The sequence below is a fragment of the Periplaneta americana genome, chromosome 11 (assembly GCF_040183065.1).
Source record: "Periplaneta americana isolate PAMFEO1 chromosome 11, P.americana_PAMFEO1_priV1, whole genome shotgun sequence".
NCBI classification, from domain to species: Eukaryota; Metazoa; Arthropoda; class Insecta; order Blattodea; family Blattidae; genus Periplaneta; species Periplaneta americana.
The window spans coordinates 15,049,257-15,075,610 of record NC_091127.1 but is presented as its reverse complement, the minus strand read 5'-3'; the positions used below and the strand labels follow the sequence as shown (position 1 = coordinate 15,075,610).

Sequence of the window (26,354 nt, the reverse complement as noted above, 5' to 3'; positions counted from 1 at the left end):
TCGGGACTAGAATCCGGTGTGACTTAGTGAATAAAGCGTCATCACATAGAGCTGAAAACCTGGGTTCGGATCTCGGTGTGAGAGAGAATTTTTCTCCGCTCCACCCATTCTTCATCATATGATAACGCAGAATTCCTTCACGGAAATATCATACGTACTTCGATACATCACAATAATATGCTTGCGAAAGAATGTCTTTAGGGCAACATTCGAACATTGGACACACGTGCTTTGAAATGGGTAGTGGTCATGTTGAGTTACTATAAATTACATACGTACATACCATGACAATACCGCTATATAGGTACTAGAAATGAACAACGATCGAGAAAGCGAGACTAACAGCGCCCGCAAAGCCGAAAACCCGCACGACAATGTTGCATTACGTCGCATCCTTGACGTAAAGACTTAAGAGTCTTCCGAGATTCGAGATTGATCACTCCCGAAGTCCCGAAGTCAAGCAGCCTTCAATCGCCACAGCTGTTTATACCTGATTGAACTTTTATCTACTTTGGCAACTGTTATATATCACCCACTATATATACAGTGGGTGATCAAATTATTAGGGACACTAGGTAAAAATAGGAATTTCATCTTCAAACTCACATAAAACACAAGTAATTTGGATTTTCTCAACTGGAAAAGCTTTATTACTGTAAATAGTGTTTTATAAACAATATTATTACATGTTTAATTGTGTAATAATGAATATGGAATGAAATAAACAAGAAAACGTGACGTGCGAGACTCGAATGACGAGACGAGACTCGAAAGACAAATGCAGCGAACACAGCGAGCGAGAGCGGCAGTTAGTTTTGTTCATCTCTACTGTATACAGTTTTTGTCTGAATAGCCGTTATTTCACGAAAATGGATCGAGACTTTATGTCCACCCTGTATAGGGTAATAATTGTGTCGTTCTCCAGTATTCGTATAGCTATAGAGTAATAACATTTGTCTCGTTTCGACTTCGTTACGCCCGCAAAATCAATATCCGTGCCCTATAATAAAAGTCCTCACATAAAATCAACGATCGTAAAGAAGCAATCCGGACTCACCGCGGCCAGCACGGAGGGCGTCAGCACGTTGTCCGCCTCCACGATGACGCTCTCGAAGCGCATCTCGTCGCGGAAGTGGCTCTCCACCCAGGCGGCGTCGCGTCGCACATGCGATGTGGCCGGCATGAACAACTGCACGTCGTCCACCTCCTCCTGCCAGAACACCAGCCCCAGGGACGTGGCCACGCACAGGGTCAGGGACACGAGCAGGAACAGCACGGGGCGCGCCCCTATCGCCTTGCCCGTCCTGAAACACATTGTACAATTCTACATTACAGAAATGAAAACCAAAAATTAGCTGCTTCTCCAGCTGTGCTGTTGTGCTGGTGATTATGGTTGGCTATTCGTTGGTCATTTAACAGACACCAATCATATTTTATTTCATTTTATTTTAAGATATGAATAGACAGTGGATGAGGAATGACTTAAGGCAGTCGTGGCGAAAAGGCCATGGTGCGCCGAGCCACTGTGTAAGCTGCAACGTGCATAGCACCTATGGAGGGAGGCAGACACCCGAAGGGGAATTTAATGTTTAGTACGTGTAACGAAGAAAGAAATGAACAAGAAAACATATCACAACCTAAAATTAACTGTCTTCAGAATGTCTCTGCGACAAAGTTTCAAAATCAGGAATTATGTCACTTACTGCCAGTCGTAGTTGATCACGAAGGTATTGTCTGTCAGTCGTGATCTAAATTTGATTTTTACTATTTTCATTGTTGAAAATATTTTTTTCACAAACGTAAGTTACAACGAACATGGCTTCAACAGAGCAAGCGAAAGAACGAAGCTTCAAATATTTATTTTTTTACAAAGATTTGAAGTTTCCAATATCTGTCAAGTACTTACATCTAGCTTTCATTTAACGTCACATTGTAAATCTGTGAGTTTAAATTGAACATCTAACCGCATTATTCGTACATCTGCTGTAAAAGAATCGACGTACAGAGATGATGATCATGATAATAATAATAATAATAATAATAATAATAATAATAATAACACTTAACCTTTTAATGTTTCATCAGTAACATGTAGTAACTTATAATGCCGTTTTATGTTATACAACCGTTTTCCTAGTAATATTTGTGAACAAATCATACATTTAATATTTTCATCATATTGTAAGCAAAAGAATGCATCCTCCCATCCTACTTGAAACTTTCGTTTTTTATAGAGGTACATGGTTTCGAGAGAGATATTGCGACGATACGCCACTCGCAGGTCCGAGACAAATACAAATAGAACGGAGTTTGACTCCAGTGAGTGAGAGGGTGGGGGTTGTAGGTAGGAAGCGAGAGAAAAGCACTGCGAGCCACAATGTGCTCGTGAGTCGCATTTTCGCCGCGGCTGACTTAAGGAAAAGTGAAGTTGTTTCGTATCAGAGTATATGGCACGTGCCGCGCCGTCCGTCTTTTGTATACCTGGCGAGTACAGCAGCGTACAAAACGAAGGAACCCCGATCAGTTCATAGTAACATTGCAACGCAATGACGTATGCAGTTGTGTTATCCTGCTCAAGTATTTAGTACGCGTTGAATATGTTGTGCTGATCTTTCATAATGGCAAAACGTTAAATTCGCTCAGAGATACAAAATGTAATTAATAAGTATGAGAGTAATATTTTATGTATTAACGAAGACAATATCGTGTGTAATGTATGTAAAATTGAAATAAAAACCAGAAAAACTCAGGCTATAGAGAAACATTGCAACAGTACATCGCACAGGAAATGCGTTGAAATGAAATCTGAGGAACCATCTACATCATCATCATCATCATCATCATCATCATCATCATCATCATCATCTAGTTATGCGGGTCTAAGGACACGTGTAATTTTATCAATTATCTATTACTGATTTTATAACAAATGTTATTTAAATATAAAATGGATTGATATTATATCGCCATTCCAGACATAATTCCCCGATAATAAATTACAAATTCAACAACTGAGTCTTTTCCACCAATATTTTATTAATATGCTAATATTCGTATTTCTGTTAATGACTTAATGCAGGATATAATATATAACACTCTTGTCAATTTTAATTATTTCTTATGTGTTTTTTAACATGAATTATGTACCAGAAATCATATCGACATTTCCAAATTTATATTTCCTGGAAATCTTTTTCAAAAGAAACCTTTTTCATTAATAAGACATAATTACATAAAACTAATGAAAGTCCGTTTTGTCATGCATATTACTATGTATATTTTAATTTGTTCAAAGGTTTAGATTTCGTGTTTCTTAACAATTGATGCCGAAAAGGCGAAAACGTTAATATTCCATATACAATGTTATAGCAAATAAACATTTGCAAAATAAATTAATATTATAGATTGAACTTGAAACATTTTTTATTATATATTATTTTCTCCTACTCATGTATTTATAAATGCCACATAATTTTATTACAAGCGAAAATAAATTTCCCTGTTGGTTATACAAAAAGGATGTAGCTACTTTTGCAACTTGAAGTTTGAGGTTGCCATTTTGTCATAATGATTTGTTTTTTTTTTTTTTTTCTTTTGTTTTTTTTTGTTTTTGTTTTTTTTTTTGTTTTTTTTTTGTTTCTTTGTTTTTTGTTTTTTTTTTGTTTTTGTTTTCGTTTTTTTTTTTTTTTTTGCAATCGTAAATTTGACTTTTCTTCTTAGATTTTATGTGGTTTAAAACAGTTATTTCATAAAGTTTAAAATTTTCAATTCGTAACAAAGGAGGAAAGGAATCCAGGAGTACCAAAGTTTATTAAAAACTATCGTCACAACGATGAATATTAATCTACGCAGAAGCAAGCGAGGAAGTGATTCAAAGGAATAGAGTCGCAGAGAACTCGATCCAGTCACGTAATTATCATTGCGAAATCTGCAAGCGATGCACATTATTCCCTTATAAGTGAGAAGAATAACCGGACCGGAAGATGATAAACGAACAAATGACTCACAATCAGCGGCAAATGTAGCGATCTCGGAACACGACCTTACAAATCGCGAGGAGTGCAGCTGTGTTCACAGAACTAAAGATATAGCCATGATTGGAATGGGACTTATCGTAACAGGTGTTACGGCATATTTGTTATTACATTCAGAGGCCGGAAGTTTAGGCATTATGAATCATTAAAATAGGCAGGCGAAAAGGCATCATAAATAGCTAAAATAGACAGGCAAAAAGGCATTATAAATAGCTAAAATACGCAATAGAAGGCAATTATAAAAACCTTGGACTAGACCCACAACCTTGCACTTTCCACAAAGGGATTTCGGTAGCAAGAAAATCTTTACATAAGTCGAATGCAAATTGAGATTTTCGACTCGATGTTGCAATTACTATTGGAAGCAAAGAAATCTTCTTCCCAATAGCCTTGGAAAGTGAATTTTTGTGTTTAGTTGTACTGATATGTTGCGATATGAAATATTTAGCTAACTACAACAACGTCGCAATGAAAACTGAAAGAAAAATAACGTTAGACCCGCACTCATTGTTGCCTTGTCAAATAAACACAAGCGATAATTAAAACGCTTACTGTTCTACATTTTTGCACGGCAGCAAAGAGAATATGAACCGACTGAAAAACAATAAATATACATTCGGTGAAGTCACTTTTATTGTAGCGGTTATAGAAATAAATTAAAATATACCTGTAGGTAATTTTAATAATAAATTAATAAATAATAGTTAAATAATCAAATAAAGGCAAAAAAACATTTTGTAAATTAGGCATTTATATTAAAAAAGGCAGAAAAGGGTAACATAAAACTGTGACGTTTCAATCACAAAGGTATAATTCGTACAGATTTACTTTCAAAACGAAGATAGATTTAACACTTTTGAAAAAGGCACTCTGCCAAAGTTCCGGTCTCTGTATAATATTATGTATAGGATTCAATTTCTGTTATCAATACATATTTTGCCGAAATAATAGAGAAAAACTTGAGTATTTACTAGGTACTCTAAGGTCTGGTTTTAGAAGCCGTGTTGCCATTTTCCTTTCTACTTAATGAAAAAGAGAATAAATTTGGTTTCTGCGCAAGCATTTGTCTTACTGTCTTACCTGTAACTTCAAGCACATATTAACCCTTTGCAGCATAGTGGTTGTTCAGAAAAACCTCAGTTTTCCTTCTTTCTCTACAATTTTAGCAAAGATGTTCCACCCTACAACCACCTCTTGGTGGTTACATAGAGATGCCATCTGTGTTCAACGTGCAAAGTGGCACTGTGTCTCAACGACAAAAAGAAGGTTTTAAATTGTATCATCAAAAGTAACCGTAAAAGCGTGCAAGTTGAATCGACAGATGATACAGCTGAATCACGATAATCTATGTGTGAGTCCGACAGTTCGGCATCATTCTTACGAAAGGAGACCAGGCACAAGCCCTCTGTGCTAGCCTTCGGGCCCCTCCCCCATAGCAAAGAAAAATGTGATGCTATTTTCGAAAGGCGCACAATCTAACCAAAAGTGCGGAAATAAATTTTGAATAATATCTTACTTACTTACTTACTTACTTACTTACTTACTTACTTACTTACTTACTGGCTTTTAAGGAACCCGGAGGTTCATTGCCGCCCTCACATAAGCCCGTCATTGGTCCCTATCCTGAGCAAGATTAATCCAGTCTCTATCATCATATCCCACCTCCCTGAAATCAATTTTAATATTATCCTCCCATCTACGTCTCGGCCCCCCCAAAGGTCTTTTTCCCTCCGGCCTCCTAACTAACACTCTATATGCATTTCTGGATTCGTCCATACGTGCTACATGCCCTGCCCATCTCAAACGTCTGGATTTAATGTTCTTAATTATGTCAGGTGAAGAATACAATGCGTGCAGTTCTGTGTTGTGTAACTTTCTCCATTATCCTGTAACTTCATCCCTCTTAGCCCCAAATATTTTCCTAAGCACCTTATTCTCAAACACCCTTAACCTATGTTCCTATCTCAAAGTGACAGTCCAAGTTTCACAACCATAAAGAATAACCGGTAATATAACTGTTTTATAAATTCCAACTTTCAGATTTTTTGACAACAGACTGGATGATAAAAGCTTCTCAACCGAATAATAACACGCATTTCCCATATTTATTCTGTGTTTAATTTCCTCCCGAATATCATATTTTATATTTGTTACTGTTGGTCCAAAATATTTGAATTTCTCCACCTCTTCAAAAGATAAATTTCCAATTTTTATATTTCCATTTCGTACAATATTCTCGTCACGAGACATAATCATATACTTTGTCTTTTCGGGATTTACTTCCAAACCTATCTTTTTACTTGCTTCAAGTAAAATTTCCGTGTTTTCCCTAATCGTTTGTGGATTTTCTCCTAACATATTCACGTCACCCGCATAGACAAGTAGCACATGTAACCCGTTCAATTCCAAACCCTCTCTGTTATCCTGGACTTTCCTAATGGCATATTCTAGAGCAAAGTTAAAAAGTAAAGGTGATAGTGCATCTCCTTGCTTTAGCCCGCAGTGAATTGGAAACACATCTGACAGAAACTGACCTATACGAACTCTGCTGTACGTTTCACTGAGACACATTTTAATTAATCGAACTAGTTTTGAATAATATCTTACTTGTTTTAATTATATAACTCATTATATCAAATACTACTTTACTCCCAAGGCGCTACTGCACAAGGGGAGTCCAAAGCAATGACACTAAATCCATCCCACTACCACTTCGCCCAAGTGCATCTAACGATCGAAATCGTGGTGGTTAAAATACGTCAGCTAACTTCCTGAAGCATGCCGAAGGAAATTACAGACAGAAGAGGAAATGGAATATAGAAAAGAAAAGGGTAAGAAGTGAGAAGGAAGAACGATACGAAAAGGTTAAAAGTAGAACAAAGTGGCACTAAAAGCAGAAATAGGAAAGTGCGAGAAGAGAGAGAGGTTCATAATCAATGCTTCTTTGTTCTCCTCAGAGTTCTTTTTAAGAGTCGTGCGTGTTACGAGTTGCCTGCAGGTGTAGATACGTAAACAGAGCGTCATGGTTGTAAATTAACAGTTGCTACTCATTTCACTTTTTAAGTGCAAATCTTCGAAGCACTCGTATAGTTGCGAAAGATCGCCAAGTAACATATTTATGCAGTTCAGACTTATATAAAGAAGTTGTTAGTAAAATAGGCTACTTTTTTTCCTTTCAGTTTTAAGGGTAAAAAAAAAATATTACAAATAGAGAATGAACTATTCACAAGTGTCATTTCTTTAATTAGCTAATGTTCTGAAGCTAAAAATATGTTGTTAATTGCTTTGTACAGATTTTGTCTTTCAATTTTTAATTAAAAATTATAACATTCTTAAGCACTTATCACAAAAATTGTTCCAAATCATACGACATTTTAGGAACTTGATTCTTTACAGTTTAATTATGCATCCTAATGTACAGTCTTAAAAAATTTACAAGAGTGGCGTGATTTGTAACAATTGTTGTGACAAATGCGTAAGAAAATATAATTTTGTAGTTAAAAATCGAAAAAAAGAAAAAGAAAAAAAGAATCTGTATGAAGGAACTATGGAATTCACAACACATTTCTAGCTTCAGAATACTAGCTAGTTAAAGAAATGATACTTCTGAATAGTTTATTCTATATCTGTTATTTATTTATTTATTCATGTCTATAACAGGGCAGATTTGTTTAAAAAAAACACAGCATTTCATATAACATGAAAAAAGAGATAAAACAGAAACAAATGCAAGATACAAGTGTAATTACAAATTAAAAATAAAAAAAAAAACAAAAACAAATAGATACTACCTAAATAAAAGATACATATAGATATAAATGAAAAATAACAAATAAAAATAAATTAAAAAGAGTTGTATAGATATCATAGCCAAAAATGTAAAATGTAGCTATAATTGGCAAATTACAGAGTAAATATAACACTATGTTAGGTTAGTGACCCTTAAAACTCAAGAATAAAGGTATTTTACAAACAACTTCAAATTAGTGTAATTCTGAAAATATTGAGATTAGGACAAATGTTTATACCCTATGACATTTTTTTTTGCTCAAAATGTCTTCGGAAATAAGCTCCGTAAGGGATGGTAAATCTTCGTAAATCACCCTGTATGTACATATTATTTAATAATTTTATATGGTTCCTTCATTTATATCTATTTAAAAAAAACAAATTAATACAAATTGTCAAACTTTTTCTCGTACTGTGTGGTACCTATAATTTATCCTTTTTGGTAACCCATATTGATGGGAAGTTGTCAATAAAATCAAGTCCGCTGTGTTATGGAACTGGAACGTCGTGCTTAATCCAAAGGCTGGAATTATAACAGTATTGAATACTCAAGCCATTTTATAATAAATAATTAATAGCTGTCACTTTCGAACTAGACGCGGCGCTGCATACTAGTTACGTGTTCGATACTTGCGAAGTTCCATTTACTAGACAGCCTAATTGTAAGCTTATACTGTCTTCATCATTACCTTCAATAATATGTACCCAATTTCCATCTTATTAAAATGCAAAAGGCCACTGGAATATGAATATAAATATTATAAAATATTTACTGAACATACGTCATAAACAGAGACCGAAAGTTTAGGCATTATGAATCATTAAAATAGGCAGGCAAAAAGGCATCATAAATAGCTAAAATAGGCAGGCAAAAAGGCATTATAAATAGCTAAAATATGCAATAAAAAACAATTACAAAAACCTTGCACTAGACCCACAACCTTGCACTTTCCACAAAGGCATTTCTGCAACAAGAAAAGCTTTACATAAGTCGAATGCAAATTGAGATTTTCGACTCGATGTTGCAATTACTGTTGGAAGCAAAGAAATCTTCTTCCCAGTAGCCTTGGAAAGTGCATTTTTGTGTTTGGTTGTACTGATATGTTGCGATATGAAATATTTAGCTAGCTACAACAATGTCGCAATGAAAACTGAAAGAAAAATAACCGTTAAAAATAACGTTAGACCCGGACTCATTGTTGCCTTGTCAAATAAACACAAGCGATAATTAAAACGCTTACTGTTATACATTTTTGCACGACGGCACTCATTGTTGCAAAGAGAATATGAACTGACAAAGACAATAATATACATTCGGTGAAGTCACTTTCATTGTAGCGGTTATAGAAATAAATTAAAATATATCTGTAGGCAATTTTTAATAATAAATTAATAAATAATAGATAAATAATCAAATAAAGGCAAAAAGAGCATTTATTTTGTAAATTAGGCATTTATATTAAAAAAGGCAGAAAAGGGCAACGTTTCAATCACAAAGGTATAATTCGTACAGATTTACTTTCAAAATGAAGATAGATTTAACACATTTCAAAAGGCATTCCGCCAAAAATATGCAGTCATAGCTTACACAATGACATTTTAAAGCACGCAACAACCTGAAAGAAGACCAAGTACCGTCAAAGATGTTGATTTCGCATACCTTTTAATAGTAAACACCGCCTGCAAAGCATAGAGCGTATTTTTTAGTTAAAAATAGACATAAAACTTATCATATTTCCAAGGAAAACTGACATTTGTTAAAACACGTGCGCTTAAGTTCAGATAACAATGTTTTGGGTTATGCTAGTGCAAAAACAAGTTAATCAGTTGATGAGCGAGACTATCGAGAGTGCGACATACGTTAGAATAAAGGTTATTTACGAACTATATGACTTCGTACTTCAAGTGAAAAAAAAAAAAAAACGAACAATCTCACATCGCTATTAGTAGGATATACAGGAATGCAATCAAATAAAACTCAAGGTGACGTCGGGTATCAACATTAAGAGAAGTCGGGTGAAATCTAATGTTCATTTTCCGATCTCATGCCGTGTGATTTGAATCTGTGAGGAAATTTATATAAAGAAAAGTACAGGGACATCATTTTATTTTTACTTCAATTTTTATTGTACCTGAGTTTTTGAATGTACTTCACTCCCACCCCTTCTACTAATGAAGTTCAACCGTCTTCCACACAGATCCAAGACCGCATATACATTCATACTAGCCTTACCGTCACAGTACGTTCCAAAAATATGTTCGCGTTTTTCAATGACGAAAGAGTTTTCAATATTGCATCATTTTCGCACAGGTACTGTCGTCCATTTGCCTACGTCGCATTCCGGTTTTCTCTCTCTGTAAAGACTAGTGGCTGGGCTGTCTTAGCTCTTTTCTGAGAACATTAATTTCTGTTAGGAATTGGACATCTACGTAATATTACACCCATACAACTGTTTAAAATAACTTAAATAAAAGGGCCTCGTTAAGTAATTAACTGTCACGTGATTTCCATCCTTTCTACTACCCTGCGACATAACCACTTGGACGGACAGTAGATAGCATGTCTGAGTAATTTTATCTTTTCGGATCGAGCAGAAGTGAAGATTGAATTTACAGTACGTAAGGTACTCTTTTACAGAGTAGGTATAGAATTTGTATGATTTGAGGCTTTCTCGGCGTTGGTTCGCTAATATGTTTTCGCGGGATATCAGCCGAGTTAAGATTTTGGAATGCTCCAAGCTTTCGACTGCTATCTCTATCACTTCCCTGAAGATGGCTGCAGAGATAGCAGTCGAAAGCTTGGAGCATTCCAAAATCTTAACTCGGCTGATATCCCGCGAAAACATATTAGCGAGGTATAGAATTATTTCAACATGAGTTACTAGTACGAAGGACGAAACTGGCAATTGGAATTACATACATTAGAACTGAAGCCTGTATCGAAATGAACCGCCACCATTTTGAAAATGTATTTAAATATCCATATTATGATTATTTTTTTAATTTAACTTCATTCTCTATGGTGTACGCTAATGTGCTGTAGACAGTATAATATACACTGCATAATGAATACGTCCGTATGGACAGCTCAGTTCGTGAGTAAAAACACTCATTGTTAATACTGTACTGTATTCTGATTAAACAAAAACCTAATGAAAATTATCAAACTCAAAAGCGTGATATTTCACAGTTTACGTAAATGAATGAATTACTTTTGTTCCCTCCTATACCTAGTAAAGTGATTTGTTTGTATATTACGCCATCGAACTCCAATCGTGGAAGGGGATAGCATCCGTTGATTCAAAGGTATAGCCAGGTTAATATCAGAAATGTTAGTAAAAATAAAATGATGTCCCTGTACAATTGAAGACCTCGGTGCAAAAACCGGTAAAGTCCAATTTTCTTTTTCAAAATCGACATTTAGTATGCACTACATAGATAAATATAGTCCGAGTCAGCTTACTTCATACCCTAAGGGTGAAACCTAACCATTTTTCCCCCCATTACTACATATGCTATTGGACTGTGGTGATTTTCTAGTTTGCAGGTTGAATTTTCTTTTGCCAACTTCGTTTCGAATTTCGATACTAACAAATATTACAAATGGTAGTGATTTTGTAACTCGTATGTTGGCAGCTGAGACAAATATCGACAATATTTGTCGGTACTGGAGTTCCATGAAATTAAAATTGTACTAGATTTCTGAGACAGTTACTGGAAGCTAGTGAAATTTGAACATGCTAATAATTAATTAATATCAGTATTAATATTAACACATAATAGTTATTTTATGTGTTGCGTTGTGGTTATAATTCAAGACAAGACTACAGACAAGTAAGTTTTCAGAGCTAGTACTAATAATTTCATGTGATCAAACAAAATACATTTTTAGGTTAGGTCTCGTGAGTCAGTTGTTTAGACAAACCAATGAATTTCGTATTGCCAGACAAAATACTTGACATGTTGATCCCTTTCTCGTATATTTTGCATACGAAAATATGTTACAAATTACTGAATTATTTAGAATAACCTTCCAACATAAAGTACGGTAAGTAAAGAACTCATTTATTACGTAGGATCGTGTGATATCTGGTAACAGTTGGGAACACTGACAAGACGGCAATATTTGCTGTTTAGGAACTGTTCTTATGTGAGCCTCACTATATATATATATATATATATATATATATATATATATATATATATATATATATACAGGGACATCATTTTATTTTTACTTCAATTTTTATTGTACCTGAGTTTTTTAATGTACTTCACTCCCACCCCTTCTACTAATGAAGTTCCAACTCCACACAGAACCAAGACCGCAGATAGTAAGCACTACTGAGTTACTGAGTATAGTACGTTCCAGAAATATGTTCGCGTTTTCCAGTGACGAAAGAGCTTTCAATATTGAATCATATTTTCGCACAGATACTGTCCGTTTGCCTACGTCGCATCCCGATTTCCCCCACCTGCTTCTGCTCGCCCCTCTGTAAAAGCTGGGCTGTCTTAGCTCTTTTCTGAAAACATTAATTTCTGTTAGGAATTGGACGTTTACGTAATATTATACAGCTGTTTAATTTAACTTAAATAAAAGGGCCTCGTTAAGTAATTAACTGTCACGTGATTTCCTCCCTTTCTACAATCCTGCGGCATAACCACTTGGACGGACAGTAGATAGCATGTCTGAGTAATTTTATATTTTCGGGTCGGGCAGAAGTGAGGATTGAATGTACAGTACTTAGAGTAGGTACAGAATTATTTCAACATGAGTTACTAGTACGAAGGACGAAACTGGCAATTGGAATTAGATGCAATAGTCTATAGTGTGATAATATGCACAAAAGAACTGAAGCCGGTATCGAAATGAACGGCCACCATTTTCAAAATTGTGTTTAAATATTCATATTATGATTATTTTTCAATTTAACTTCTTTCTCTATATTGTACGCTAATGTGCTGTAGACAGTATAATATACACTGCATAATGAATACGTTCGCATGGATAACTCACTTCGTGAGTGAAAACACTTATTATTAATACAGTACTTTGATTAAAGAAAAACCTAATGAAAATTATCATACTCAAAATCGCGATATTTCCTAGTTTACGTAAATGGATGAACTACTTTTCTTCCTTCCTATACCTAGTAGAGTGATTTGTGTTTTACGCCAGTATCATCGAACTCCAGTCTTGGAGGGGGGAGCAAGCGTTGTTTCCGGTTCTCTAAAGGTATAGACAGGTTAATATTAAAAATGTTAGTAAAAATAAAATGACGTCCCTGTATATATATGCCTGAAAATTGGAATTTATAAGACAGTTATATTACCGGTTCTTCTGTATGGTTGTGAAACTTGGACTCTCACTCTGAGAGAGGAACATAGGTTAAGGGTGTTTGAGAATAAGGTGCTTAGGAAAATATTTGGGGCTAAGCGGGATGAAGTTACAGGAGAATGGAGAAAGTTACACAACACAGAACTGCACGCATTGTATTCTTCACCTGACATAATTAGGAACTTAAAATCCAGACGTTTGAGATGGGCAGGGCATGTAGCACGTATGGGCGAATCCAGAAATGCATATAGAGTATTAGTTGGGAGACCGGAGGGAAAAAGATCTTTGGGGAGGCCGAGACGTAGATGGGAGGATAATATTGAAATGGATTTGAGGGAGGTTGGGTATGATGATGGAGACTGGATTAATCTTGCACAGGATAGGGACCGATGGCGGGCTTATGTGAGGGCGGCAATGAAGCTTCGGGTTCCTTAAAAGCCATTTGTAAGTTTTATATATATATATATATATATATATATATATATATATATATATATATATATATATATGCTGCACACTTTTGTGGAAGAATCCGTCAAGTCTCACGTTTAGTAACGTCTCTACAGTTGAAAAGCACTTTACTATTTCACTGATTTACGTCAAAAAAACAGACAAATCTTCTCGCTAGATGGAAGGTAGATAAATATTCTTTCTAGGCCCATTCACAATGAAAATTAAACATAACCGTAACATAAACACAGAAGTTTGCGCCCAGGTTACCAAATGGGATCATTCACAATGATTCACATAAGCATTGACATAAACATTACCGTAAGACGTTAACATGAAAGTTTGCAAACTCCAAACTTTCATGCTTATGCTTACGTGATTTGCAAACAGAACACAATCGTGGAGCGCTGAAGTATACGACAGAATATGAGGAAATGGCGTCGTTGTTATGTTTCCATGGTTACCAAGTATGTTTGCTGTTAATGTTTATGTCCCCATCGTGAATGGTGGTATGAATTCTTGATTTTACCGTAACGTTTACATTCTTAAATTAACGCTTACGTTAAGTTTAATTTTCATTGTGAATGAGCCTAGTCTTTATGAATATTTCGACATGGAGTGTCCCCCAATACGAGCATAGATATTATTGTTTACATGCGCAATTATCCGACATTACGGAAGTAATTCCATTTCGTTATCAGTCACGAACATGCTCCTATGTTCCCCTTTCACGATTACGTTTCTTATCAGTGTTTATCAGTACTGAATACATTTACCTCGGCTGTATCTACATTGTTTTCGTTATCAACTCGCACAATATTAGGTCTATTGTATTATTTCCTTAGTCAGTATACAATCACTGTTGAGTTCAATAGTACACCATCGCTTTATCTTGTGAACATTTGCAGTCTGATTTAAGCACAATGTATGAAATGAGAATAAACTGATGTGTACAGAAGACATTTCATAATGATAATAAGTATAGCCTACTGGTATTATTATTATTATTATTATTATTATTATTATTATTATTATTACTATTATTATTATTATTATTATTTTACACAACGCATTGTATTCTTCACCTAACATAATTAGGAACATTAATTTGAAACGTTTGAGATGAGCAGGGCATGTAGCACGTATGGGTTATTTTTTTACGACGCTGTATCAGCATCTCAGGTTATTTAACGTCTGAATGAAATGAAGGTGATAATGTCGGTGAAATGAGTCCGGGATCCAGCACCGAAAGTTACCCAGCATTTGCTCGTATTGGGTTGAGGGAAAACCCCGGAAAAATCCTCAACCAGGTAACTTTCCCCGACCGGGATTCGAACCCGGGCCACCTGGTTTCGCAGCCAGACGCGCTGGCCACTCGTATGGGTGAATCCAGAAAAGCATATGGAGTGTTAGCTGGAAAACCTGAAGGAAAAAGACATTTGCGGAGGCCGAGACGTAGATGGGAGGATAATATTAAAATGGATTTGAGGGAGGCGGGAGGCGGGATATGATGGCAGGGATCTTGCTCAGGATAGGGACCGATGACGGGCTTATGAGAGGGTGGGTTCTCTGAAAGCCATTTGTAAGCAAGTATTAAGTTATTATTATTATTATTATTATTATTATTATTATTATTATTATTATTATTATTATTATTATTATTATTATTATTGGTAGTCATATATTTTACACGCGTTTAACAACTTTGTATATTGTTTTTAATTTTAATATTAGTCCATTATTGCTATGTAACTACTTTTGTGCGAGATCGTGCGTATTTGCTTGTTTTCCGCACAGAACCAATACGCGGTAAGTGTGAAATACCACATTCAGTAGTCCCAACGTAACGCACATAACAATTTCCCTCTTCTTACCGCTTAAGCGCGACATTCATTTTACTGCTTTAGGCTTTTAACATATTATTTTTAGAGACGTTTAACATAGTAATAATTATAAATTGGAAACTTACCACTGTAATTTCACCTAAATTGCAATGTTAATTATTGTTTTTAAATATTTGCAAAAATTAAGTAAAGTCTACTACTCCACGAAACTTATTGCAATCCTGATACAAGTAACATTAAGGAAGCCGTGAAAAAATCAACACGATTCCAGATGCCGATGTTATTACTGCAATATGTTATATAAATAATATTGTTAAAATATTAAAATGAAAAATAAATCATTACATAACCTTACCGTTTGTTTTAAGTTCGCATTTATAGACTGGGGGGAAAAAAGACAGACGTATATCATAGCCTGCTGGAGTATAGTAAACACAGAAAAAATTTTATAGCAACAATGCTGAAGAAAGATCTTTTGGTTTTCCGGAGTTGCCGTCATTAAACAGAAACCAACATGGAGATTTCATTGCAACTAATTAGAAATTCGTCTTTCAGGTATGTAATAAACGATCTTCGCACAAAATAATGTACGATACACGAGCGGTATGTTTGTTTTCATGTTCTCGGAAATTAAAAAAGCTCAACTACGTTTCGATTTTTCAATCTTTTCCTCGAACATGAAAACGTCAACATACCGCTCTTGTAACGTATATTACTATTTTATTGACCTTGATATATAGAACGATGTATGCCTACCCATTTAGCTTTCATGCTGCTTGGGAACACCATCAAGCTAACTAATTCTAGTTAATCCTAAAATCAACAAAATGACCGTCATTTGTCATTTTTGGTTATATCAAAGAACTCTGCTCGATTTAAAAGTTTTATAAAGCGATAGATCATAAAAATAGAAAAAATGCAAGACAACCTGTTATTTCGTCTGAATAAAAAATAATAAAATATATAAAACACTGTGTATAGGCCTTCAATTAGAAACTGTATGACCGGTATGTAAATTACAAACCGACACGCATCTCAATCGGTACGCGAATACGGTGAAATTCTCATCTTTTTTTTTCTCGAATGTTGTTCGTAAAACAACTCTTACTATAGCAAAGCAAGCTCATAGATGTCTCCATTAATGAGACAAACGTTGCATAACTTGCATGTATTACACTGTGTTATGTGTTTACAGCCAACACTGTCATTTGTTCAGGGTCTAATTCTGTAATTCAGGAAGACAGTAACGGAAACAACTGACGACTCCATTCACGATCAGCAGTGCGTACATGCTGTCGACTGAAGCGTAACTACACACTTTTATAACTATTACCGTAATTCCATTCTGGTCATCCAGTGTAATATTTATGACCGAAATTAACGATAAATGATAATTATTTTTCATACATTTGCGTTATCAAAACGTACTCATTGTCTGCTTCACTTTATATCAAAAAGAGTGCTTTTGCGAGAATTTGAATAAATGTTTATTCCTTTAAAGAGGAAAAACAATGGAATTAGTTACTTTTTATTTAGTAGATATTGTGAAAGTAATTTTAAAGTAAATTAGTTATTTTTGATTTAGTAGAGATTATCTATAGTAATCTCAGACCTCGAGAGACATTTATTAGGACTATTTCGTGCATAAAATAAAATGTAAATAATACATCCCCAAATTTCGCTCACAAAATGTTAATAATTGTACATTTATGAATACTTAACCTATTCAGACGTTGTCAAGTTGAAATAGATGAATATCGATTACTGCAATAAAGAAATTGGATGTTATTCAGTAATGCCAATTGAGAAAAGCGAAATACAGGTTTAAAAATGTTAATTACATGTACTGCGCTTTTCTCTTGTTATTATAAGAGAAATACGTTTTCATTATCTGCTGAAATCATAATTTAATTTAAACATTTTATAGTATAATTACAAATAACCTGATTAATACATTAATTAAATGAACAATTGTTATGAAGGAGTGTCATTTTCTTTAAATACAATGGACATGGAATTAGAAGATGAAGATGTAGATGTGGAAGTAGGATTTCGCACTTTATTTGTACAATGGATTCATGCTCATCGATTTACGTGGAAACAGTTGGCGACACTGACTAAATAAAAGAACGACCATGCGATAAATTGATAGTGATAAATCGAGCTGCAGAAATTAACGCGATGTATGACTATGATTGGTTGGAATTCAAAATTTCATTACATTTCATTGGCCGAAAATGGAATGATTATAAATTGAATTAATATACTTGATATTAATTGCAAAAATTTGTATAGCTTAATGAAAGTATGCTACTTTGTATTGTATATATTTGTATAGTTTTTGCCGATGAATTGTATATGCTTTAAATTGAATAGTAATATATATAGGTATATTGATAAATTGTTTGTGTTTGTAATTTGAAGTAGTTTGCATGATATGTATTATCAATTTCTGTATATCACAACTGGTTGAATTGTTTATGCCTTAAATTTAATTAACTTGCTTGTTTTGTATTATACATATAGCTCAACTGATGAATGATCGTTTGCGTTTGTAAATTTAATAATCTGATTGGCTATGTATTGTATACTTTTAGTAGAGCCATCGATGTAGCTCAGTCGGCAGACTCGCTGGGCTGCTGATCCAGAGCTGCGTTCGGGCTTGGGTTGGATCCCCCTTTGGTCTTTGGTTTCTTCCGAGGTTTTCCATAGCCGTGGGACTGAAGCCGGATGGTGTATGGCGAGTCCTTGGCATCAACTCCTTTGATTAGATTACCCCCCTTTGATTTGATTACCTGGTTGGGTTTTTCCGAGGTTTTCCCCAAACCAAAAGGCAAATGCCGGGTGATATTTTGGCGAATCCTCGGACCTCACCTCATTTCACTACTTATCGCCAAAATATTGTAAAAATTGCACAAAATTGTAAAAATTGTAGAAAATTACTAAATTGTAAAAGTATAAAAATTTGTAAAAATTGTAATTGTAATATTGTAAAATTTTGACTTGTTCCACATCTTAAAGCTTCATTGCTCATGTAAGATCTATGGAATAAAATGAATGAATGAATGAATGAATGAATGAATGAATGAATGAATGAATGAATGAATGAATGAATGAATGAATGAATGAATGAATGAATGAATGAATGAATAAACGAAATAGTGAAAGTAATTTTAAAGTCAATTAATTTGTTATTTTTTATTTAGTAGAGATTATCAAAGTAATTTTAAAGTCAATTAATCAGTTATTTTTGATTTAGTAAAGATTATAAAAGTAACTTTAAAGTCAATTAATCAGTTATTTTTGATTTAGTAGAGATTATCAAAGTAATTTTAAAGTCAATTAGTTATTTTTTTATTTGGTAGAGATTATCAAAGTAATTTTAAAGTCAATTAATTAGTTATTTTATATTTAGTAGAGATTATCAAAGTAATTTTAAAATAAATTTATTTTTGATTTAGTAGAGATTATCAAAGTAATTTTAAAGTCAATCATATTTTTTAAATGTTAACTCAAACTTTTATCAACAGATTCTGATCTCACGCAAAAAAAAAAAAAAAAAAAAAAAAAAACTTGTCTTAAATATTTTTATCAAACCTTTATTTTTTATTTAATATTTAACAAAACTAAAAGAACATTAATACAAAGTAATACATCGAAAGATTTTATTTTAGATTTCTTGGTTTTGGTTCTTTTAGCAGAAACATACTGTAAACATAGACGTCAGATTGCTTTTTTTTTTTTTTTTTTTTACCTTTAACATAAACATACTGTACCGTAAACATAAACACACGTCAGATTTATTTTGTTTACCTTTCAAATACATCCGCTCGTCAACTTATTTCAATAAGTACTAATGTTTAATTTAGTCCTACAGAGGTCGTCAAACTTTTACTCATTAAAACGAATACTTCATCTTCATAATGATACTAGCGTTTTTCTGTAATATAGACCTAAATGTTTTTTTGGTATGGAATGGAATGGAATTTCGGAAGATGGGCACTACGACTTTTCAAGAACTATTGCGCTAACTCTCAAGCTAGGCGCATTCCCAAACCCACACGGCTGACTACACTAAGGTTCGCTGCGTACCCAGTTTTCGAGCAGGAACCCACTTCTCCCTAGGCCAGCCCCCTCCGTGCATCACCAGCCGCCGTTCGGGAAATGCTATGGAATGATGACGGAATGGAGAAATGTTGACGGAATGATGTGGATGTCTAATTCGGGGAAACGGGAGAACCCCGAGAAAAATCCGTCCGCCACAAGTGTCACTATGGATTTTTCAATGAAAAAACTCAGACCTAACAGAGACTCAAACTCGGACCGTACGCGTGACCACTCATCCGCCACAGGGATAGATTGAGGCGCTCATCGCACAAAGGGTCCAACCTACAAACTTTCCATATTGCGTTTATTGCTTAAAAAGCCACTCGTATTGAATAATTTCAAGGGAAAAATTGTTCCAGGGCCGGGTATCGAACCTTCATATTGCTCTCTTCAAAGTGTAAATCGGCCTAATCATTCCCAGTTTTTCCATGAGATTCCAGCACAATTTCGTTTGTGTATCGCATTTCGCGCACTTTTACAAAGAGATGAAGTACAGAGTGATTTATATAGAACTGACACATTTCTTTCATTAATTGTTTCAAAACGAATTATGCTAGCGACAACTTATTATACCTAAAATGTAGAGGAATTTTGGGAGATTATTTACCTCTATAGCAAATGTTGTCCGGCGTTGTCAAATCCGGAGACCTCGGTGACCACAGGTTCCTGGAAATTATTCGGTCGTCACATAACCGGATAAATGGAACCATGCTTCATCTGTGAACCATGTGATGGACAATATGGCACGATTTTGCACAATGAACGTCTGAAACCAACGACAATAATTCAATCTTTTATCCTTATCTGGTTCCTGTAGCTGATGAACAACCATAACCCTATATGGCTTTAGGCTCTCTTACACATTGAGTAGGTGTACCCTGTCTCCTGCGACAAACGTCTTAATGATTTTTTGGGTGACTGCTCCAGTCGTGCTCTTACATCAACAACAACAGTGGGAAGCCTAGATGAACGATGCTTGCCCTTTTCACTCACCAGAGATCCAGTTGTTTCCAATTTGTTTACCAGTCCCAGTATTGTGTTTCTTTTGGGAGGATTGCGAACACCAAATTCTCTCTGGTATGCCCTCTGAGTAGCTGTAATTGAATTCGTAATCCAGTATTGCTTCACAAGGAAGAGTCGTTGATTTAATATGTACTGCATTTTCACGTTGACACAAAATGTCGAAAACAGCTGCCAACAATAGGAATAAAACATAAACATCTGCGCATCTAGTGACTTATTGTCATAAGTTTCAGACGTTCATTGTGCAAAATCCTGCCATATTGTCCATCACATGGTTCACAGATGAAGCATGGTTCCATTTATCCGGTTATGTGACGACCGAATAATTTCCAGGAACCTGTGGCCACAGAGATCTCCGGATTTGACAACGCCGGACAACATTTGCTATAGAGGTAAATAATCTCCCAAAATTCCTCTACATTTTAGGTATAATAAGTTGTCGCTAGCACAATTCGTTTTGAAACAATTAATGAAAGAAATGTGTCAGTTCTATATAAATCACTCGATATAATAACTGGTGAGGTTTATCTTGTCTCAGTAGCAATAAAACCAAGTCCCTTCAAATGAGGGTGGAGATTATAGGAGGGTTGTAAATTTTCAGGATTCCTTTCAAAACCTTGTTATTGTACAGGCTGCCGGAACTCAGTTTCTTGAAAGACAAGCTCAGTGACGGAACTACACAGTACGAAGAGAGATATTTTGTAATATTTTATTTTGCACTACAAAATGTATCAACTAGTCCCTTCCGCCACTGGATGGATGGACGGCACCTCTCCACTCCTTCATCGCCATAACAATACAGACGTAAGACATATCTCCTTTCTCTCTCTCTTTTCACAGTGAGACAAGATACATCACACAGGCTTTAGAAATATAATTTTGTGGGTTGTGCCATTTGTGAGCTGAGCGCCTCAATTAATAGTTAGGCCTACTACAAGCGTAAATCCTACTGCTAACTAAGGTACCGTACTAATCCTTAGGTATTCCTAATTGTTTACTGGGCTATTTGTAAGAAAGGGAAACGCAGGTGAAGTCTACCTCCGCCCATTTCTTCTTAATGTTTAACTTTGCCCTTCAGTCATTGTGAGTTACTTACTCTGTGGTTTCGGTTCACTGTAGTCACCGGAGTAAGAACGGAAAGGACAAGAGGATCCAACTGCTCAAGGTAAATTATTATTATTATTATTATTATTATTATTATTATTATTATTATTATTATTACTACTACCAAACGCACACACACGCACACCGACACGTGCACAAGTACAAGTAGGCCTACATACATCCATACACAGAAAAATTCGACCGACAAATGACAAACATTGTAGGGCCAATAGATGTGGTCATGGTACAGATCTAGGAATAAAATTTCGCCACCTGCATTTTCAAAGTTCCAGTTATAACATACTGCAAGCACTGAGCATGATCAGCAGGGAAAGGATTTATATGTAAATACATATTTACTTATAAAGCTAATATAATTTATATTTTGCATTATCTTTATGTTTCACAATGTGTAGGGTTGAAAAATACTACTTTTATTTTCCATATTTTTCCATATTTTAGAGTTTAGTACATATTTTCGTTAATTTCCATATATTTTCCATATTTCATATAAAACAGTCCATATTATATTAGGTTTAACAATAAAACAAAACAAAATTCCATTAACTTTTAAAAATACATTTCAACAATAGAGATTTAAACACATGTTCAGTAATCCCTTTAACATCAGAGTTATTTGAAAATTAGCAGTCCTATCAACAATGGGAAAGTAAGTTACAAAACTGTATTAATTTAATTTAAAATTTTTAACAGACTTCAGTTGTGCAGCTCAACAGTTAAATGCCAGTCAGAGTACACATAGGTTCAGTTTTGTAAATCATACTATAAAGACGGTAAATATGCCAAAAGTACGTCATTCAGTCAATTTAAAATCAAAACTAACAAGTTACATTTCAGAATTTAAAGAAGATGGTTTATCAACTGACAATAAAATATTATTTTGTAATTTGTGTCAGTGTGCAGTATCATCTACACAAAAGTTCCTGGTGCAACAACACATTACAACTAGTAAACATCAGGCCAACAAACAACTAAATTCCAAGCAGAGACAATTGTTTTTAACACAACCAACAACATCGAATGTAAGATCTGAGTTTAACATCGACCTGTGCCGTTCTCTCATCTCTGCTGATATTCCTCTCTACAAACTAAAGAATAAGGTCTTCAGGGAATTCCTTGAAAAATATACTCAACATACAATCCCGGATGAGTCAACTCTTAGGAAGACGTATGCTCCATCCATCTACGATGAGACAATACAGAAGATAAGAGATGAAATTAAAGATAGTTCAATTTGGGTTTCCATTGATGAGACTCCCGACAAAGAAGGTAGACTTGTTGGTAATGTAGTTATCGGTTTGTTAAGTGAACAATATTCTGAACGAATTCTTTTACATTGTGATGTTCTAGAAAAGTGCAATAACAAAACTATAGTTAAACTGTTCAACGAAGCTATGGGTATCCTGTGGCCAAAGGGTATTATGTACGATAATGTGTTATTCTTTATTAGCGATGCTGCCCCTTATATGGTCAAAGCTGGACAAGCATTATCTGTTGTATATCCTAAATTGACTCATTTTACTTGTGTGGCGCATGCATTTCATCGTGTGGCAGAAGTGGTCAGAGACAATTTCCCTAAAGTAGATTTGTTGATTTCATCAGTGAAAAAAGTATTTCTCAAAGCTCCCAGTAGAGTTAACGTGTTGAAAGAAATGTACCCTGAAATTCCATTGCCACCAAAGCCAATTTTAACTAGATGGGGTACATGGCTAGAAGCAGTTGAATATTATGCCGAACATATAGACTCTATTAACAATGTTCTCCTTGCATTGGACTCTGAAGATGCAGTCTCAATTGATACTGCGAAAACAGTTACCTGTGACATAAGTGTGAAGAATGACTTAGCTCACATTCAGCATACATTTTCATGCATCATAAAAACGCTCAAAAGTCTCCAAAATAGGCACCTTTCACTATCTGAAAGTTTTGAAATTATAAATAGTACTGTGGAACAACTGAATCGTGGTAGAGGTAAAGTTGCAGATGCAGTAAGAGCTAAGGTGGACACTGTACTTTCAAAAAACCCTGGATATGAAGAACTACAAAAGGTTGTTGCTGTGATGAGTGGTGAATCAACAGTGAAGATTAACTTGGACTTATCCCCAGCAGACATTGTGAAATTGAATTATGTACCAGTTACTTCTTGTGACGTCGAACGCTCTTTTAGTCAGTATAAATCTATCCTCAGAGACAATAGAAGAAGATTCACTTTTCAGCACTTGAAAGAAATGTTTGTAACCTATTGTTATGGTAACAGACAATAAAAATTGTGTTTTGTTGAAACTACATTGGAAGATAAGGTACGTCCATTATATTTTTTGTTTAGTTTGATTAAAATGTACCAATATTTAACGTACATAGTCATTTTTTTATAATTTTAAGTCCATATTTAATTCCATATTTTGGTAAAAATCCATATTTAATTCCATATTTTGGTAAAAATAACTACATATATATTTACATATTTCATATATTTTTAGTCCATATAAATCCGTTCCCTGGTTATAACTGTAACTTGTGGGAGGGGGGGAATTCAAGGTGGCCCAAATTTTTTTGTTTCTGGGTCTGTACAATAAGTAAGTAAAGAGCAAGTCACATTCCGAAGTATGAAAATGTCACCCTTTCTCATTAGAAGGCGTCGAATTCGACGATGAATAGCCAATCCATTGCGAACTTTATTCCTGCATTCTGTATGATAAATATAAATGTATTTATTTATTTATTTACTTGTTTATCTATTTATCCATTTACATATTTACTTATTTATTTATTTATCTATTTATTTATTTACTTATTTATTTATTTACTTATTTATTTATTTACTTATTTATTTGTTTATTTATTTACTTGTTTATCTATTTATCCATTTACATATTTATTTATTTATTTATTTATCTATTTATCCATTTACATATTCATTTATTTATTTATCTATTTATTTACTTATTTATTTATTTACTTATTTATTTGTTTCTTTATTTATTTAATTAATTAATTTATTTATTTACTTAATTATTTATTTATTTATTCATTTAACTATTTATTTATTTAAATATTTATTTATTTATCTATTTATTTACTTATTTATTTATTTACTTATTTATTTATCTATTTATTTATTTAAATATTTATTTATTTACTTATTTATTTATTTATTTATCTATCTATTTATTTACCTATTTATTTATTTATTTATTTACTCATTTATTTATTTAATTATTTATTTATCTATTTATTTATTTATTTAAATATTTATTTATTTACTTATTTACAAGAAAGAATATTAAAAAATAGGTAATGCCATATGCTAATTTTAACTAAAATCTTTTATTTAAAAATTTAATTTTAAGGTTATCTTATATAATTGATATCAATTGTGTTTAATTATTACAATTTATTTTTATAACAATATTCATTGTTACCGTATTCATTTCCGGATTCTCGTAGTCATCCTTAATTAATGCCGAAAGATGTATTTTTCTTTAAATCTCTCTCTCTCTCTCTCTCTCTCTCTCTCTCTCTCTCTCTCTCTCTCTAAAGTCATGCTAATTTCAATTACGTTACCCGAACAGTTAACTCCACAATTTTATCGAAGCTCAATACGTAGTAAATATGCATCCATAGATAGCTGCTAACCACTAGGATCGCTACTATCACCTCATCACAGACAATGCGAAATAGTACCGGCACAGTCTATTGTTCCTAGTACCCTCACAACTCAAGCTTCGTGACTGTATATACTAGATTGTGATTTTATTCCAGCGTAAAATACCCAATCTTCCTAAATTTACCAACTGAATGTTCATATTGAACGCGATTAATTTTTCAATACTCTGCTTAGAATGAAATCGAAACGCAAAGACACTTCTCTCTTCAAGACAAGGTTCACATACCCAAAATCAACACACCTCAACCAAGCAACAAGTCTAACTTGTAAGAGATATAAAATTCAAGTGTAGCAAAGGCAAGGGAATTTTAACTTCGGTTGAAACTTCCAGAGCGGATGTGACACCCGTCGCGCATGGAAAACACGAAAGGATAATGACTGTCTTGCACACGTAACAATGATCGTTTCACATCACGACCCTACCGTGACCTCTCCGAATGATTGATATTGTTCCGAAACCAATATCACAACTCGGAGCTGGTACTAGAGTTGAGCTTAAACGATATTTTCAAGTATCTGTGACAACTGTGACTGTGACAATTAAATATCTGTGACTTTTATCTGTGATTTTGTCACACCGATATTTTATATCGCTAAGTAAGCACAATATGCATGAATTATACCGATATTTTGTCACACCGATAAAAATTAACAGGACATATTGAAGAGCAGTGCAATGTGAATACGATTTCTCTATACACGCCACATTTCAGTGGTTTATATGGGAAAATCCAACAAATAAATTATGTACATGTACCATTAACAAATAAATACTAATCTAACTGAACAGTAACATGTAAAAAGTTAACATATACCAAGAGGTTATATCGTAGTTGATTGTAGATACGAAATCAGTTGATAATTTTTAATGTAGTTGGGTACGGAGAAATTGAGGTTATGTGATTATCCTAATCGTTTTAAAAATTGATCCTTTTTATTGTATATAATATAATCGATAAATTATTTTAAGTCGTGCA

General features: G+C 34.1%; 1 protein-coding gene across 1 annotated transcript in view; it reads right to left on the bottom strand.

The window, feature by feature from the left end:
- The window catches only part of LOC138708838 (patched domain-containing protein 3-like), a 175,689-nt gene that overhangs the window by 137,588 nt on the left and 11,747 nt on the right, over positions 1–26,354 (bottom strand). The window contains exon 2 of the mRNA XM_069839070.1: positions 1,058–1,304. Within this exon, the coding sequence (XP_069695171.1) occupies positions 1,058–1,304 (247 nt within the window). The remainder of the gene's footprint in view (positions 1–1,057; positions 1,305–26,354) is intronic.